At 58.6% G+C, this 15,259-nt stretch overlaps 1 protein-coding gene across 2 annotated transcripts in view; it reads right to left on the bottom strand.

Annotated features, from left to right (window-relative positions):
* SYNGR1 (synaptogyrin 1) overlaps positions 1 to 14,904 on the bottom strand; it is a 31,944-nt gene extending 17,040 nt beyond the window's left edge. The window contains exon 1 of one of the 2 annotated variants that reach the window (XM_065944227.1): positions 14,698 to 14,904. In XM_065944227.1, the coding sequence (XP_065800299.1) occupies positions 14,698 to 14,796 (99 nt within the window). In that variant the 5' untranslated portion in view covers positions 14,797 to 14,904. The remainder of the gene's footprint in view (positions 1 to 14,697) is intronic. The other variant, XM_065944237.1, reaches the window with a different exon arrangement.
* Between the last annotated feature and the right edge of the window lie 355 nt (positions 14,905 to 15,259).

The raw sequence follows: 15,259 nt of genomic DNA, 5'->3' as shown, positions 1-15,259 counted from the left end.
ATGTCACTGAACTGTATACTGAGAAATGGCTTATTGTGGGTAATGTGAATTTTTTTCTGCAATTCAAAAAAAAAAAAAGAAAGGATTGACAGGCTGTGTCCTGGTTCAGCCATGGGGACCGAAGTGGGCGGTGGCGGCCCGTGAGCCACATGTCTGCCAATCCTGACTTGAGAACGTACATGTCACCACAGCCCCAGGCCTCTGGAGGCCTCCGGGCTCACAGCTCTGCCCAGTCACAGGCTCCGGTATTCACAATCACCCCATGGAACAGTGAGGGCGATCCCTACTGCCCCCAACTGACACAGCAGGAAAACCGAGGCTCCGAAAGAGAAGGTGACACCACTGTCAGGAGCACAGGCTGAATCTGAGCCCACTTCTCCTCAATCTCAGCCCCTCGCGCTCTTCCACCTGACCGAGCTGGCTCGGCCTCAGGAGGCAGACCCTAAAGGAGGGGTGACCCTTTATTTCCAGAGACCCAGGGGATCAGCAGGAAAGCAGGCCGTGGGGCCGGAGTGGCAGGTCTGGCGTTCGGGGTCACAGGAGGGGAGAAGCAGGAAGTCCTGACTTCAGAGCAGTTGTCAGACAGATCCCTGGGCTACTGACACAGCCCAGAGGAGCAAGGCAGACGCCAACGCGAGGTGAAGGCGGGCTCTGACAGCCGGCTGCCTGGGCCATGCCCTGCACAGCTCCAGGCTCCACCGCTCACACAGCCCCTTGGACTGTGGCCAGACCAGTCTAAGGCTCCTACCAGAAAGCCGCCAGGTCGGGAATCTGAGGCCCTGTCTTCAGATTCGGTCACTAGACGCCACTGATCCAGCAAAATGGAAAGACAGTGAAAGTCGCTCAGTCGTGTCTGACTGTGTCCCCACAGACTATGCAGTCCATGGAATTCTCCAGGCCAGAATACTGGAGTGGGAAGCTGTTTTCTTCTCCAGGGGATCTTCCCAGCCCAAGGATCGAACCCAGGTCTCCTGCATTGCAGGCGGATTCCTTACCAGCTGAGCCACAGGAGAAGCCGGAGAACACGAGCGGGTAGCCTATCCCTTCTCCAGCGGATCTTCCCAACCCAGCAATCGAACCGGGGTCTTAAAAGCCTCTTGATTAGAGAGAGACTTCAGACATGAGGAGTCACGCAGACCAGATGGATTTAAATCCCAAGCCTGCTGCTCATACTGTGTGGCCTCCAGCAAATGACTTTACCTCTCTGAGCCTCAGCTTGGTCCTCTGTAAAAATTAACCTTCCCTCCAGGGCGGATGGGAGAATGACATCAGCGAGTATCCAGAGCAGGGCGGCCAGGGCTTCATAAGGGTTAACTGCCTTCTCCAGAGGCCCTGGAGAGAAGGCAGAGCGCCAGGAAGCCCTCTGGACACTTCCTGACAGACATGCTCCCTGGGGGCTGGAACAAGGGTGGGTCCCCCCTCCCCAAAGCAGGCTGCGATGAGGTTGTAGGGTGAGGGGAGCAGGTGGGCGGAAGTCCGGGCTTTGGGGACCACAGAGGAGGAACCATTAAGACAAGCCCTCTTGGGGGAGAGGAGCAGGGAGTCCTCAGAGAAGCCAGAGGAAAGCGCTGGTGAGGACATGTCCCCAAGAGGAGAAAAAGCAAAATCAAAACAGCCTCTGAGGGGCCTGGAGGAGCCACAGGCAGAGGGGAAGGAGGGGGCCTCGGGCCAGCTCCCAGCAGCTTGTCCATCAGAGCTCCCCGCCCTCCTCTCCACAGACATGGCCTCGGGCAGGCATTCATCACAGGTCACAGGCTTCTGGTGCCTCATGTTGGGCTGAGAGGGGACGTCCAGGGGTGACCACCTCCGTGGAGACACAGCTATCGGGAGTTGACCAGCTCTGGAGGGACAAGAGCAAGGGGGGCAAGAGCCTGAGTTACATTAGCCTGGATGCTGAACCTGTGCCTGGCCCCTTGTCTAGTGGGTGACCTCGGGCCGGTGACTTAACCTCTCTGAGTCTCAGTTTCCAAGTCTGCAGAGTGGGGCGATAACAGCACCTAAACCACTGACGTTTTGTGAGGAATGATTGAGATTCCGCATGCAGGGATCAGCCTGTGACCTGGAGTGACCTGTGACCTGGAGAATCCAAAAGGTGCCAGGCTGACCCTAAACGAGCAGAGTAGATAATGTAGGCCATGACCCATGGGAGGGAGGTGGCAGCGATCAGGGAGGGAACCCTGAGCAGTGATTTCTGAGCTGCGTCAAGAAGGAGCCTAAAGGAGCATCAAGCAGGACAGGAAGAGACAGACTGGGTGAACGGGGGTCGGTGATGTAGTGACCTTTGAGCAGACTCCTGTCTGCAGGGATGTAGGGCCATGGAGATATCCGGGAGAGACGTTCCGTGGAGAAGTGGCCACAAGTGCAAAGGCCCTGGGGCAGGAATGAGCCTCGTGGTTGAAGAAGCACAGAGTGTGGCTGAAGGGAGTGAGCACGGGGAAGTCACCCAGGGATTCGAGGCGAAGGCGGAATTCAGGAGGTGAGTGACTTGATCTGACTTAGGTTTTAAAAAGAATCACCCTGGCGAGGTGGAGAAAAGACTGTGGGGCAAAGGTAAAAGCAGGGGCCCAGCGGGACCACGCAGCACCCAGCTGAGGGATGGGAGGGGGTGCTGGTGTGGGTCGAGGGGGGGGGTGAAGGGGCGGGAGGGGACTGTCCTGTGGAGGGAAAGTCACCAGAACCTGCAGACAGAGGCCCGCTGCTGGGAGGGGAGGGGGGCGTCAGGGGTCATGCCAGGTCCCCCAGCTGCAGGGCTGGGCCAGGACTGGGAGCCTCCCCGGGCCAGGCTGAGAGTCTGCTGGTCGAGAAACTGAGGCTCCAGGAAGGGAAGAAGTGCTGCTAAGAACACACAAGCAGGCCCCTGCAGTCTGCCACGCTCCCTACGGACCTTCTGAGCCCAGGTGAACGCCTCTGTTTAGCCACAGTCTCTGTGGGGGACAGGCCCATAGATGAATCCCAAGCAGGACTATGTGCAGGGTCAGGGTGGCGGACGGTGGGAGGCAGCCCCTGCCGAGAGCAGGCCCCAGCCTCAGGTTTCTGTTCCACAGTCAGAGGGAGGAGGAACGGGGACTCCTCCAGGCCCACGATGGGACTGAAGCACACACTCTTGAGTCCGCGAGGTCCCTGTCCTTATTCTCATTCTACCTGCGTGTGGCGGGGGGCCTGCCCAGGTCACATGGCTGGTTGAGGTGGATGCAGACTCAAACCCGGGTCTCTCTGAATCCAAGGCTGGTGCCCTGTGTCGGGCGGCCTCTGGGGTGACCTGCTGAGGCCGGATCTACGGGGACGCAAAGTGTACACAGAGCAGCCACTGGAGAACCGGAAATGAAACCCAAATGAAATTTGATGCCAGCCACAGCCGCAAAGGCATGGGAGGGAGACGCTCACCCCAGCGAGCAGATCTGCTGCAGGGAATGGAGACAGGTCTGCAGAGGCAGAACCAGCAGCTGAGAAACAAGAAAAAATGAGGGTGCGGGCCTCGGGGGGCCCCTGGTTACTGGCAGGCACAGGAAAAACAACATCCTTCCCTTGCACTAGAGAAAATGTTTTTTTAAAAAAAGCACCAAAGTAAACCGGGCCAAGATGTTGTTTTTTTTTTTCACCATCTTTATAATCCAATCCTGTGTCTAAAAAAAAAGAAAACCCAGATTCCAGATGGCATTTAGAGCAGAGCTATGCCAAACTCAGAAAAATAAATGGGCAGGGACCTCAGCATCTCAGGCTCCTGGATTCAGACACATAGACACAGAGACTCCAGAACTGCCAGACCCTGCCTGGCCTCACATCTCTTCCTCTCCCACCCCACAATTCAGCCATCCCAGAGGGTTAGTATGGGCAAAGTCACAGGCTGTTTGATCATTTTGCCCCAGCTGCTCCCACCTCCCAGAATGCACTTCCCCATCTTTTCCATCTTTCAGATAGGAACGAACTCCTTTGCACCCTTCAAGACCCTGCTGGGAGGTGGCAACCTGCAGCTGCCCTCTGGGACACCCTCTTTGCTAGTCACCCTCCCTCACCTGACCCTGCACTTACTCCTGCTTGGGAGTCATCTATGGGTTTGTCCCCTGCTGAGACCCTGAGCCAGCCCACAGCCTCCACAGGGGCCCTGCATCCACTGGGAGTGCTTGACAAAAATCATCTCCTTTCATCCCCATCAAAACCTCTAAGGAAAAAAATAAACCTAAAAACACCCCCCTACACATTAGGAGATGCACACCACGGCATATAAAATAGATCAAGTTCTAAAGGATAGCATAGGGAACTATATTCAATATCTTGTAATAACCTATAATGGAAAAGAATCTGAAAAAATACATAAACATATATGTAAAACCGAATCACTCTGCCATACATCAGAAACTAACACAACGTTGTAAATCAACTACACGTCAATAAACAAACAGCAAGAAAACAGCCCCACAGAGCAGGTTTACTTAGCCCATTTCACAGAGAGGGAAGTTGAAGCTTATCTAGACTGTGACCCCCCATGGCCAGCCCACCTGGAGAAGGTTAACTGTGGTGCCAGGTCTCCCAGGCCCAGCGCCCCCAGCCAGCCCCATTCCAGAATGTGAGCCAACCCTTAACCTTCAGCTGCCTCCCCATGAAGAAGTGAATTCCAGATCCCAAACTCCGGGAGCAGGTGAGCCCCAGGAGCGACAGCTGCTGTCCCAAGCCCGTCTCCACCCACAGTGCAGGAGGGGCCTGGCCCACTTTCCTCCATGTCTGTACATGGAACTGGCAGCCTGGGCCTGGACCACTGCCGGGCACCAGGCTAACTCGGGCTCCAGGGAGAGCTGGCCCAGCTGGTGGGGGGGTGGGCGGTGGAAACGTGGGGGTGGCGGGGGGAGGTGGGGGAGGCGGGGGGAAGTGGGGGCAGAGGTCACTGCTGTTTGCCAGGAACTTCCCAGAGGCCTGGCTTTAAATGCCTTTGGGCACCTGCTGCGTCTTCCTCCATAAGCTAAGGAGCGATGAGGTCGGGAGCACACACTGCCCACCTGTCTTGCTATTTCCGGATGGCATCTTCCGCCTCACCCTGCACAGGGACGTCTGCTCCCAAACCGGGCGGCTGGGAGGAGTCCCTGGTCCCAGCCTCACACTGCAAGGCAGCCAGCTGACCTGCTCGCCAGCTCTCCACTTGGCGGTCTGGGCTGCTGTCCACTTCCAGGCCGCAGTGTTGCTGCCTGACCCAGGACCGCCTCCTCCGAGCCGGCTCCAGACGACCGCCAGGGGGCACTCAGCACCCCCCAACTCTCATCAGTCCCTCCGGCGCTCTGCTTAGTCGCTCGGTCGTGTCGGACTCTGTGTGACCCTATGGACTTAGTCCGCCAGGCTCCTCTGTTCAGGGGCTTCTCCAGGCAAGAAGACTGGAGTGGACTGACACGCCCTCCTCCAGGGGATCTTCAGGACCCAGCAATCGAACCGGGGTCTCCTGCATTGTAGGCGGATTCTTTACCAACCGAACTCCCAGGAAAGCCTTCAGTCCCTCCTGGGCTGAGCAAAAAGTCCAGTCCCTAAGATGGATTCCCAATGTTCCCCTTCTTGGGCCTCTCGTCTCATCTCTGGTCTCTCCCAGTCTCCAGCGACCTCCAGCCCCTTATCCTTCTGCACACTGACCCCCACTCAGCTACGCAGACCCCAGAGTGGGCGTGTCCTCAAACCCCATCCAACCTGGCTCATGGCCTATTTCTTCAGCCTTCCCCAAACAACTCTGCTTCCTCCACACCCCACACAGTGCAGGCCACCGTCCCCTGTCGCCAGGAGATGACAACAGCTTCCCAGGCCCCGTGTACCACTCCTGCCCCCCTGCCCCATCCACTTCACCGCAGCTGAAAAGATCTCTTTAGACTTAAGTCAGATTACGTCACCCCCTGCTGCATCCCACACCTCCATGGTGAGAGCCCCGTCCCCACTACAACCCCTAGGGTTCCTGCCTTCCGCTCAGCCTCCTTTCCTGCCATTCTCCTCTTGCTCCCTCCTAAGCTCATTCCTGCCTCAGGTCCTTTGCACAGCTGTTTCCTTCGTCTGGGATGCCTAGAGTCCCCCAGGTTTTTCAAGTTGGCTCCTGCTGGTTCCTTCTCAATATCCAAATCTCAATGCAAGCCACCTCCTCAGAGAAGCCCTCCAGACCTGACTTCCAATATTTGCCAATAACCCCATTTACTTTCTTGATAACATCATTACATATACTTTTTTCTTATATATCGGTTCCGTTGTTGGGTGTATGTCTCTACCTCAGACCCAGAGGGAGGGTTGGCAGTGAACAGCAAGCCTGAACAACAGGCAGAGCTGCAGGCGGCACGAGAGTTGAAAGAGTCTTCTCTCCTCAGCACCTTGGCTTACACACCTCTGACCACAGGGGGCTCACCCCCTAATAACGGGCTGCCAAGTCCTCTCCCTCAGCAAGAGCTGAACCACCCTCCTGCCAGCGTCCCTGTGAAGTCTGTGCCTCCTGGGCCCCAGGGGAAGGGTGGACGAAGAAAGGGGCAGCCAGGCATCTGAGGGACGAGTCAGGCTGCGAGGGCTCCCTTCCTGGAAATGGGCCCTGCCTCCCCCGGAGTCATGTGAGGGGAAGGGCCTAAGCCAGCACAGCGGCGTGTGACGGGCACCGGGCGGGCACTTGGCTTCCTCAGGAGCCTCGTGCAGAGCCGCGGGGCCGAGGCGGGGCGGGCAGGCCCCCTTCTCTCCTCCCTGGCCCGGCCGCCACCTCTGCAGCCTTGGAAGCGACCTGCGGCGGATTAGGCTGTAATCTTCCTGCAAGCTGTTCCCGTGTGTGCTTTCTCCAGTGGGGGTGGGAGTGGCCTTGCTGGGCAGGGGCCCTGTCCCCGAGGCACTGAGACTCAGCCTGCTGATCCGAAGGCGTCCCGTCTCCTCCTTCCTGTGGCTGCATAACCGCAGCAGGGCGGGGAGCCCCCTTAGACATGGGGAAACTGAGACCCACTCACCCTGAAGACTGGAGACTTGAATGGAGAACGTGGGTGGAAGGAGAGTGGGGCAGGGCAGTTCCCAGCCTCATTCACCCACATGTGAGCCCCGATGGGATGCCAGGCGCCGTCTAGCACTGGGGGATGTGACTGTGACCTGATAGACATGGTCCCTGCCCCCCAGATCTTACATCACTGTGCAGTACCTCTTGGCCTCGACCTCCACCCCTTCCATTCCTTCTGCCTGGAACAGCCCCCCTCCACCTGGCTGGCCCCATCGCTCCAGCCCGTCCCGGGCCTGAGTGAGTGTCCCCTCGTCCCCTCACTCTAGGTCTTGCGCTCACCTCCGGATCTTAGCTGGTTTCTCCGCCGCATTTCCCTCCGCTAGACTGTGAGCCTCGCACAGACCGGGCACATGAAAGAGGAGGCCAGAGTCCCGCGGCTGCTGGAACCACCGGGAGGATGTACGAACCCCTCAGCGGGCCAGATGTGGCTGAGAGACATTAATGACGATCGGCCGTGGGATCTGCCCACGTGAAGGTCACGGGTGATCTTGACAAGGTGGAGGCGTGAGGGCAAGGGCCTGGACGGTGCGCACGTGTGGGAGAAAGCCGGGCAGGAACACTGGGGACAGCGACCACAGCCAAACCTTCTGGAGAACCAGAGGACTGGGCGAGGGGGTGGAAAGAGCACACGTTTGTAAGCCGACGGGAGAGAGCCAGAGTGCAGGATGGAGGCGAGAGTGGAGGGAAGGAGGGAAGGGGGAAGAGAGGGAACTCGAGTCCTTGAGCAGGTGACAGGGCGGATCCGGTGGACCCTGTGAGGCTGGCCTGGCCGCCAGAACCGGAGGGAGCCTGGGGGAGGGCGGGCGTGCGGAGGCCGAGGGTGGATGCCAGCAGGACTCTGCCAGGTGAGCGCAGCAGCAATGCAGGAAGGCTGGAGCCCAGAGCAGGTGGGTGAGACCACCCGGGAGCCCGAGCTGGAGCGGCACAGGATGGGGTGAGGGCCGGGGCTCCGGGGGAGGGTCCCGGGTCAAGGACGATGAGGGAGAGAGCTGGAAAGACGGGCGGGGTGGGGAGGGGCGGACACCTGAGTCCTCGCCAGGAACGACAGCCAGAACCAGGGTATGCCCGGTGAGAGTGGCTGAGGCAGAGAGGAAGGAGGCCAGCCGGAGAGAAGGGTCACAGAAGCGGGGTGCTGCAGAGACCAGGAAGGCAGGCAGGACGTTGCTGGGGTGGGCAGGCGCGGCACGGAGTCTCTGCATTTTCGAGGGACAGGAAGTGACCGGGGGCTGGGCCACAGTGAGGGCAGTGGCTGGTCCGGAGCTGACCTGAGATTCCAAGCTGGGGGAGAATGGTCTGGAAGCAGCCTCAGGAGCCAGGAGGACTCTGCCCCATCTCCAGGCTCGACTGGAGGGAGGGCACGAAGCAAAGATTAGTCCCCACAGAGAAGGCGGCCTGTGCTGGGGGAAGCCGGGCAGGGGCGGGACCAGGTTACCCTGCAATTTTAAGGAAGGGGTCAGGGGGTGTTCAGAGGAGGGCCGGAGATCTGGGGAACAGACCAAGCCCTCTTGACCCCTGGGCCCTGAGCTGTTTGGGGAGCCCGGGAAGGTTGGGGCTCCTGGATGCTCACTTTCTAAACAACCTGGGCCTGACAGCCTGGGTCTGTCCCAGCCAAAAGGCCACCCCGTCCCCGCGGCGCCCCTCCCCCATGCCATCTTCCCCAGCAGAGGGGGCGTGAGCATGATTCCCTCCTGGGTGGGAGGGCTGCCCCAGAAACACAGGACGGGCATGGGCCACCCAGCCGGCTCCAGCTGACACTGTCCGGCTCCCACGGTTCTGTCCCTAGGGCCTGACCCACTCTGCAGACCCCCACAAAGCACTGGTGGGGGGCGTGGGGAGGTTGCCATCACTTCTTTAAACGCTGACTATAGTCTCGAAGTTCCCCACCTGCAATGCACTAGGAGCAAGAGGAGGGTTCTTTGAGGGTGGAGAGGCTGGGAACTCACCAGCCCAACCTGAGTCTCCTGTTCCCATCTGACAGATGGGGAAACTGAGGCCACACCTTGACCTGTTACTCAAGTCACACCACCCGTCACACTCGGAGTGGGTGCAGGACACAGCCTCAGGCCTTGGGCCCCAGGCACTCCTGACGCCCGGCCCGGCCTCCCCTCCCACCGGACAGCTGGTTCTTCCGGTGGAGGTGCCAATGCGGCTCCCGTGCCAGTTCTGCCATCTGCCCTCTCCCTTCCCCACCCCCTCCTCCTGGCTTGTCCTTCTCTCCGCTCTCCCTCCCCCAGGCTTCATTCTTTCTCCCCAGGCTCAGGCCCTGCACAAGTGGCCGTGTGGGACGCCCCATGTGGCTGGGGACTCCCCAGAGCAGGAAGCAGGGACCATGTCCTGAAAGTCAGGTGCAGGCTGCAATCTCACGTAAAGTGGCGGGGGGTGGGGAATGAAACCCACCGGACAGGGATGTCACGTGCCCAGAGGAGCAGATTGGGTGGCAGGCCCTTTATATGTCCATTTTCACAAACCAAGTCAGTACTGTACTCCCTGGGGCCCGGGTACCTCAATCCCATTCTACTGATGAGGCTGGGACCTTCCAAGGTCCCCCTCTGGCGGCCCTGCGGTTGATGCCAAACCCAAGACTCCTCAAGCTCCTGAACCATCCCAGGACACGAGACGCCCAAGACACATGCAGAAACCTACCAGCCCTCTCCTGACCCCCTCCTAGGCCTAAGAGTGATGGGACCAGCCAGTCACAGGTCAGCCACAGGCGAGGAAGATTTCAAGACCTTCAGCGATAAATGCCGAAGGAGCACTGGACCCAGCTCCCTACGTAAGGGACAGGGCCTTGCCTGGTGCTGGGAGAAGACAGGCTGGACCATTCCACACTTTTCCTGCTGGGCCTCCCTCCCCTAGCAACCTCCCCAAGTCACACCTCCACCTGGCACTGCAGCGAAGCTCCCAAAACACGCCTCCTTTTCTCAGCTTGAACTCCCTCTCTGAGGCTCTCCATGGCTCTCAGATGAGGCTCAGCTTGTGAAACTGGCATCCAAGGCTTGCCCTGGGCTGCCCACCTGCCTTCCCCCACGCCTCTGGACTGACTTCTCACTCTCACTCACACACCCAGGGTCCCCAAGAGCTCAGCATCGCTCCTGAAACCCACTCAGACCTGCTGTTCCTCCCACCTGGAATACACACTTCCCCCACCTTCTTCATCAGGATCAGTTCAGGAGTCATGCCCTCAGGCAGAGGTAGCCACTCTGCATTGGATCTCCTTCTTGTTACATTCCAAGCCTTCTGGATGGTTCCGGTCCATTCAATTCTGTTCTCACTGGACCGAGAGGATCGCCGGTGGGACACACAGGCAGGCATCCAGCAGGGGTTTGGTGTTTGTGGAATGAATGAACGCCAGAGCTGGCCACAGGCTCTGTCACCACCCTGGACCCGTTTTACCCACTGCCACTGCAGGCTCCAGAATTTCTAGGCAGGACAGCGAGAGCAAATGGTTGGGAATAGAGACAAGGGGGTCTCATTTTGAAGGTGCTGCCTTCGCAAAGCAAACTCAGCTTTGTTTTGGCCATGCCCATGGCATGTAGGATCTCTGTTCCCCAACCAGGAATCGAATCTGCACTCCCGGCAGTGGAAGCACCAAGTCTTAACCACTGGACCTCCAGGGAGATCCCGCCAACTCAGCTTTTATACTCAGTGTTTGCTTGCAGTGATTGAGGGAATCTAATAAAAATGAGGGTGTAAAACTGCTTCCTCAAACCACTCCTTAACGCCACCACAACTCAGGTAAGCCACGGGCGGTACACTGAATGTGGACCCAAGTGGGCTGGGTTGAAACTGGGGCTCTGACAGTCCCAGGCCCAGTCTCTGTCTCCAGCCAGCAGACAAGTCACCTCCAACCTGCCCCTTACTTCTGTCATGGGGGAAAAGATGTCCCACTCTATTTATAGCATCCTGAGTGTTATAAGCCCAAAGCCCTTAAGAGATCAATTGTGAAAACAGCAATACCTCAAACAGTTTATTGTTTAATTTGTGCCAAAACAGAGCATTAATCCAGAAAGAAAAAGAAAACCTCTTATTCATCAGCGCCAATATTTTTTTTCCCATGGGTCATTTCAATGCTCTAAAAGTAAAGATGTAAATTTCAGATAGAAGGAGGGCCTTCATATGAAATCAGCTGCTGCTGCTGCTAAGTCGTTTCAGTCATATCCGACTCTGTACGACCCCATAGACAGCAGCCCATCAGCTAGCTCCCTGTTAAAACTCCTTTGTTCTCACCTGGCTCTGAACAAAGAAAGGGGTCACTGACAGGCTGCAGGATCAGAGCCAGATCGGGCACCTCTGACGGGGAAACAGAGGCACTGGGGGTAGCCATGGCTGGCGCCAGACCTCCTGCTTCCCCAGCCAGCACAGAGGAGGCAGCTCTGAGCTCTACCTGCTCCACCTGAACTTCACCTTGCCCAGATCTGAAAGGGTCCAAGTTGGAATCTACCAGAGGACTCATCAGCTCCCTCCCTACCTTAACCCTCAGGGTCAATTTCTCAATCCCTGTGGTGAGTAATGAACCTCATGGAGGGGGCAGGCTAGGGGAGTGTAGGGCGAACGGGGGGTGGAGAGGAGCTGAGAAAGCCTCAATCAAGAGATCAGGGGGTCCTGAGGGCCTGGGGGCTCAAATTCTAGGGTAGGTCCAGGTTTGGTGACTCCCCGAAGCTTACATGCTTTGGGGGCCCACTTTCAAATAAATAACAGAAATAACAAAGATCTTTCTTTTACAGATTTTTACAAAATCAGCAGCCCACATACTCTCAATGCTAGGGCCCCTCCAGGGCTGCGAGAAGGGTCTGGGGGGGCGCAGGAATCCTGGACAGGGTGACCGGCCGTCTTGTCTGTCTGGGACAGGGCTGCTCCCAGGATATGGGACTTCCCATGTAGAAGCCAGGAAAGTTCTGGCAAACGAGGGCAAATCGGTGATGGATGCTCAGATTCCATTAGCTCGAAGGTGAAGCTTAAGACCTGCCAGACTCTGTGGGGAGCAGAAGGAACAGGAGGGCAAAGGGCAGGTCGGCACATGTGTCCACGACATGACCCCAACGTGTTAAAATGTCTCAGGACATCACGTGTTTTTGAGAAAGACTGGAAGGAGACAGAGGCCTTTCCTTTGAGGTGGGATCACATGGGCTTTTTCTTCCTGTTTTTGTGGTAAGATACATACAATGCTGGAGTAGAAAATGGCAACTCCAGTTACCTTGCCTGGAAAACCCTACGGGCAGAGAAGCCATGGTGGGCTGCAGTCCATGGGGTCACGAAGAGTCGGACACGACTGAGCACACACACATAACATAAAATTAACCACCTTAACCATTTTTACGTGTACAGATCAGTGGTGCTAAGTACACATATATCATTGTACAATCATCACAAGTGACGTGTTCTCTGTTTATCAGCAGGTATTACTTTTAAATGATCAGGGATAAAACCTATATACATTTTTTAAACTGTCAATCAGCCTGTATCAGACACCTCCGCTCACACAAAGGTAGGGAGCAGGGCTGGGAGGTTGTGGCGGCCTTTGGGGTATTGGATGGGGGGTGGATCCAGATGACCCTTATTCTGTCCCAATCTGAGATCCCAGGATTCCAAACGCTTCCTGATCCAGGGGAAGCACTGTGCTTTGGAAACAGGAAGATTTGGGTTCAAATCCTCTCCATTTGCCACTGGGCCTCTCTGAACCTCGGATGCCTCAAGTGCGTTTCCGGGGGAAATAGGTGGGCAATCGTAAATGCAGTCCTGCACACAGTAGGTGCTCAGTGGCTTTTTCTCTCTTCTGCTTGGAAGGTCCTCCCTGCGCTTGAATGTGCACGCCTGTCAACCCTCCTCATCCTTCCAGGCCTAATTTGACATCACCTTCTCCAGGAAGCTTCTCTGATTCCTCCCTGAGCTCTCCCAGCCTCTCTGCCTGGGGGTGCCTGGCTCACTCCCCGGCAGGACCGGAGGCTCCCTGGCACTAAAGGGCTGTGTCTGAGTCATGCCGCCTTCCCTCCGGGCCCAGCCGACTCAATAAAGCTTCGCTAAATGAAGCCATCACCAGCAGAAGTGACCCAGGCAGACAAAACGCCCACACCGCCTCACAAAGCCGGTGACTTCACCCGCCCAGGCCAGTAGCCCAGAGGCCAGGTGAGGGAAGCAGAGCACAGAGCCAGCCCACCTGATCAGGCAGGTGTCCCCCAGAGCTGCACTGTTGCTGAGGATTTGCCAGGGTCTCTGGGGAGCTGGAGACGACACAGATGAATGAACTCAGCACCACAAACCCTCCAAGATGTACCCCTGGGGTGCCTGGCCATGTGCCAGCACCGGGCTTCCCTGCCCTCAGAGAGCTCCCCATCTGGGGGGCACTTGAGAAGCCTGGAGTGTAAATTGGCCACGATGCTTCCTGTGGCACCAGAGGGAGGGTTGAATGTTTTTAGACAAAGCAAAGGTAAACAGCTCCCTTTTCCTCTGGGAGGCCAGAGATAAATACCCAAGCAGTCCCACCCATGGCACACTAATGCGGCCCTGAAAATCCAGGAAGTGAGGGAGCATGAGCATGCCTTGGCCACAGCTGGCTTTAGGTGTAGCCCCCTGGGGTGGCTGGCAGGGCCCCTGCCCAGGGTCCCCAATCCGGGCACTTCTAACCTAGGCCCACAGGCAGGCGCCCCAGGCCTGCAGAGGCAAGACCCTCCAGTGAGTGGGCCTGGGCAACCCGAGGGAGCCCCAGATAGCCCTCTCCAGAGAGGGGCAGACCTCCTTTCCCTGGGGGGGACCCCCTGTGACCTCCTTCCCTGTGTGCTGGCTCTGTCCCATCCTCTCCTCGACCCCAGGTTTGAACAGGAACCCCCCCACTCAGCTCTCTGCACTGGGGTATTCGGCCCTCACCAGCCTGGAGGTCCAGATCGGGTCTCTCTGCCCTTCTCTGCGGGCAGGGGTCCTCCTACTCCGCTCCTCCTCAGACATCCGGTTGTATTCAGGTAATACCCCAGCCCAAGGAGTTCTCAAGGAGGCTCCTTCCATCTCGCCACAAATAGGGAAACTGAGGCAAGCCAGAGGAGGTGACGCTGCCCACCTCGGAATTTAACTACTCGTTTCCCATGAACATTTCTCGGGTGGCTTCCAGCCCAAGGTCACGCTGTGGAAAGGCAGTTCGCGGTGGAAGCCAGGAATCCGGCTCCCGCCGCGTCGCTCCACACTGTCCAGGTGAAGCCACAAAAACCCGGTTTCCTGCCCTCTCCTTGAACGTCCATGGCAAGCGCGCGTGCACCCCCGCGAGACGATCCACGCCCTGATTCAACCCCCTACTCTCAAAAACAAGGCCAGCTGGTGATTCACAGACACACACCCCCCCTCAAAAAAACAGCCACCTGAAACCAGGGTTTGGTCCCCACGGTCGCCAGTCCGCCCAAGCGGCCACACGCAGCCCGAGCCGTGAGGTGCCTGGTCGCGGCCTGGAGGTCACCGCGATGGGGGGGAGAGTAAGAAGTGGGGTCACCGGGAAGCCAGGGGTGGGGGAGCAGGAAGCCTCAGCGAGCGCTGGGCACCCCCGTCCAGGGGCTCGGGAAGGAAGCGGGGGCGAGCGCCAGGACCCCTGCCAGACGGCCCACTACCAGCGGCCGCGCCCGGGTCCCCCGCGGCCCGCGGGGGAGTTGGCGCCTGTCCGGGCGCTCGGCCCTTGCCCGCACCCCCCACCCCGGCCCCCCACCCCGAGTCCGGCCGGGCCACCCGGCCGTCCTTACCCAGGACACGACGCGCAGGATGGTGTGAGGCTGCCGGACCAGGGTGTAGGGGTCGAAGGCGCCCCCGGCTTTGCCAGCTCCATACGCACCCCCTTCCATCGTGGCTGCACCCGCGCGGTGCCCCCCGTTCGGCGCGCGCCGCCGGCCCGTGCGCGTGCGCGGCGCCCCCGCCCCCTCCCCTGCTCGCGCCACCGGCGTGGCCGAGGGCTCCCGCGAGGGGGCGCTGTGCGCGGAGGGCGCCGGGCGGGCGCGGGGGTGGGCCGCGCGCTCCCTCTGTCTCGGGGGCGCGGGTGCTGCGATCCCGGCGGAGGGCGCGCTCGTCGCCGGCGTGGCGACCTCTTTGCTAAGTAGAGGGGGCGGGGGGACGAGGAGGGGCTGTGTGTGTGCAGCAAAAGCAGGACTTGTCCCCGCCCCCCAGGACCGGGCCGCCCTGCGTCCATCACTGCCCTCCGAGCCTACGCGGCTCTGGGGTGAAACCTCCTTCGTTACTTGTTTGCTGGTTTCCTGGCGATCTGTCTTGCCCCCAATATAATAAGCGAGGAGGGACTGCCTTTGTCCTCCT

This window comes from Muntiacus reevesi, chromosome 1 (genome assembly GCF_963930625.1).
Source record: "Muntiacus reevesi chromosome 1, mMunRee1.1, whole genome shotgun sequence".
Taxonomy (NCBI): domain Eukaryota; kingdom Metazoa; phylum Chordata; class Mammalia; order Artiodactyla; family Cervidae; genus Muntiacus; species Muntiacus reevesi.
This window is presented reverse-complemented; position numbering and strand designations above follow the sequence as displayed.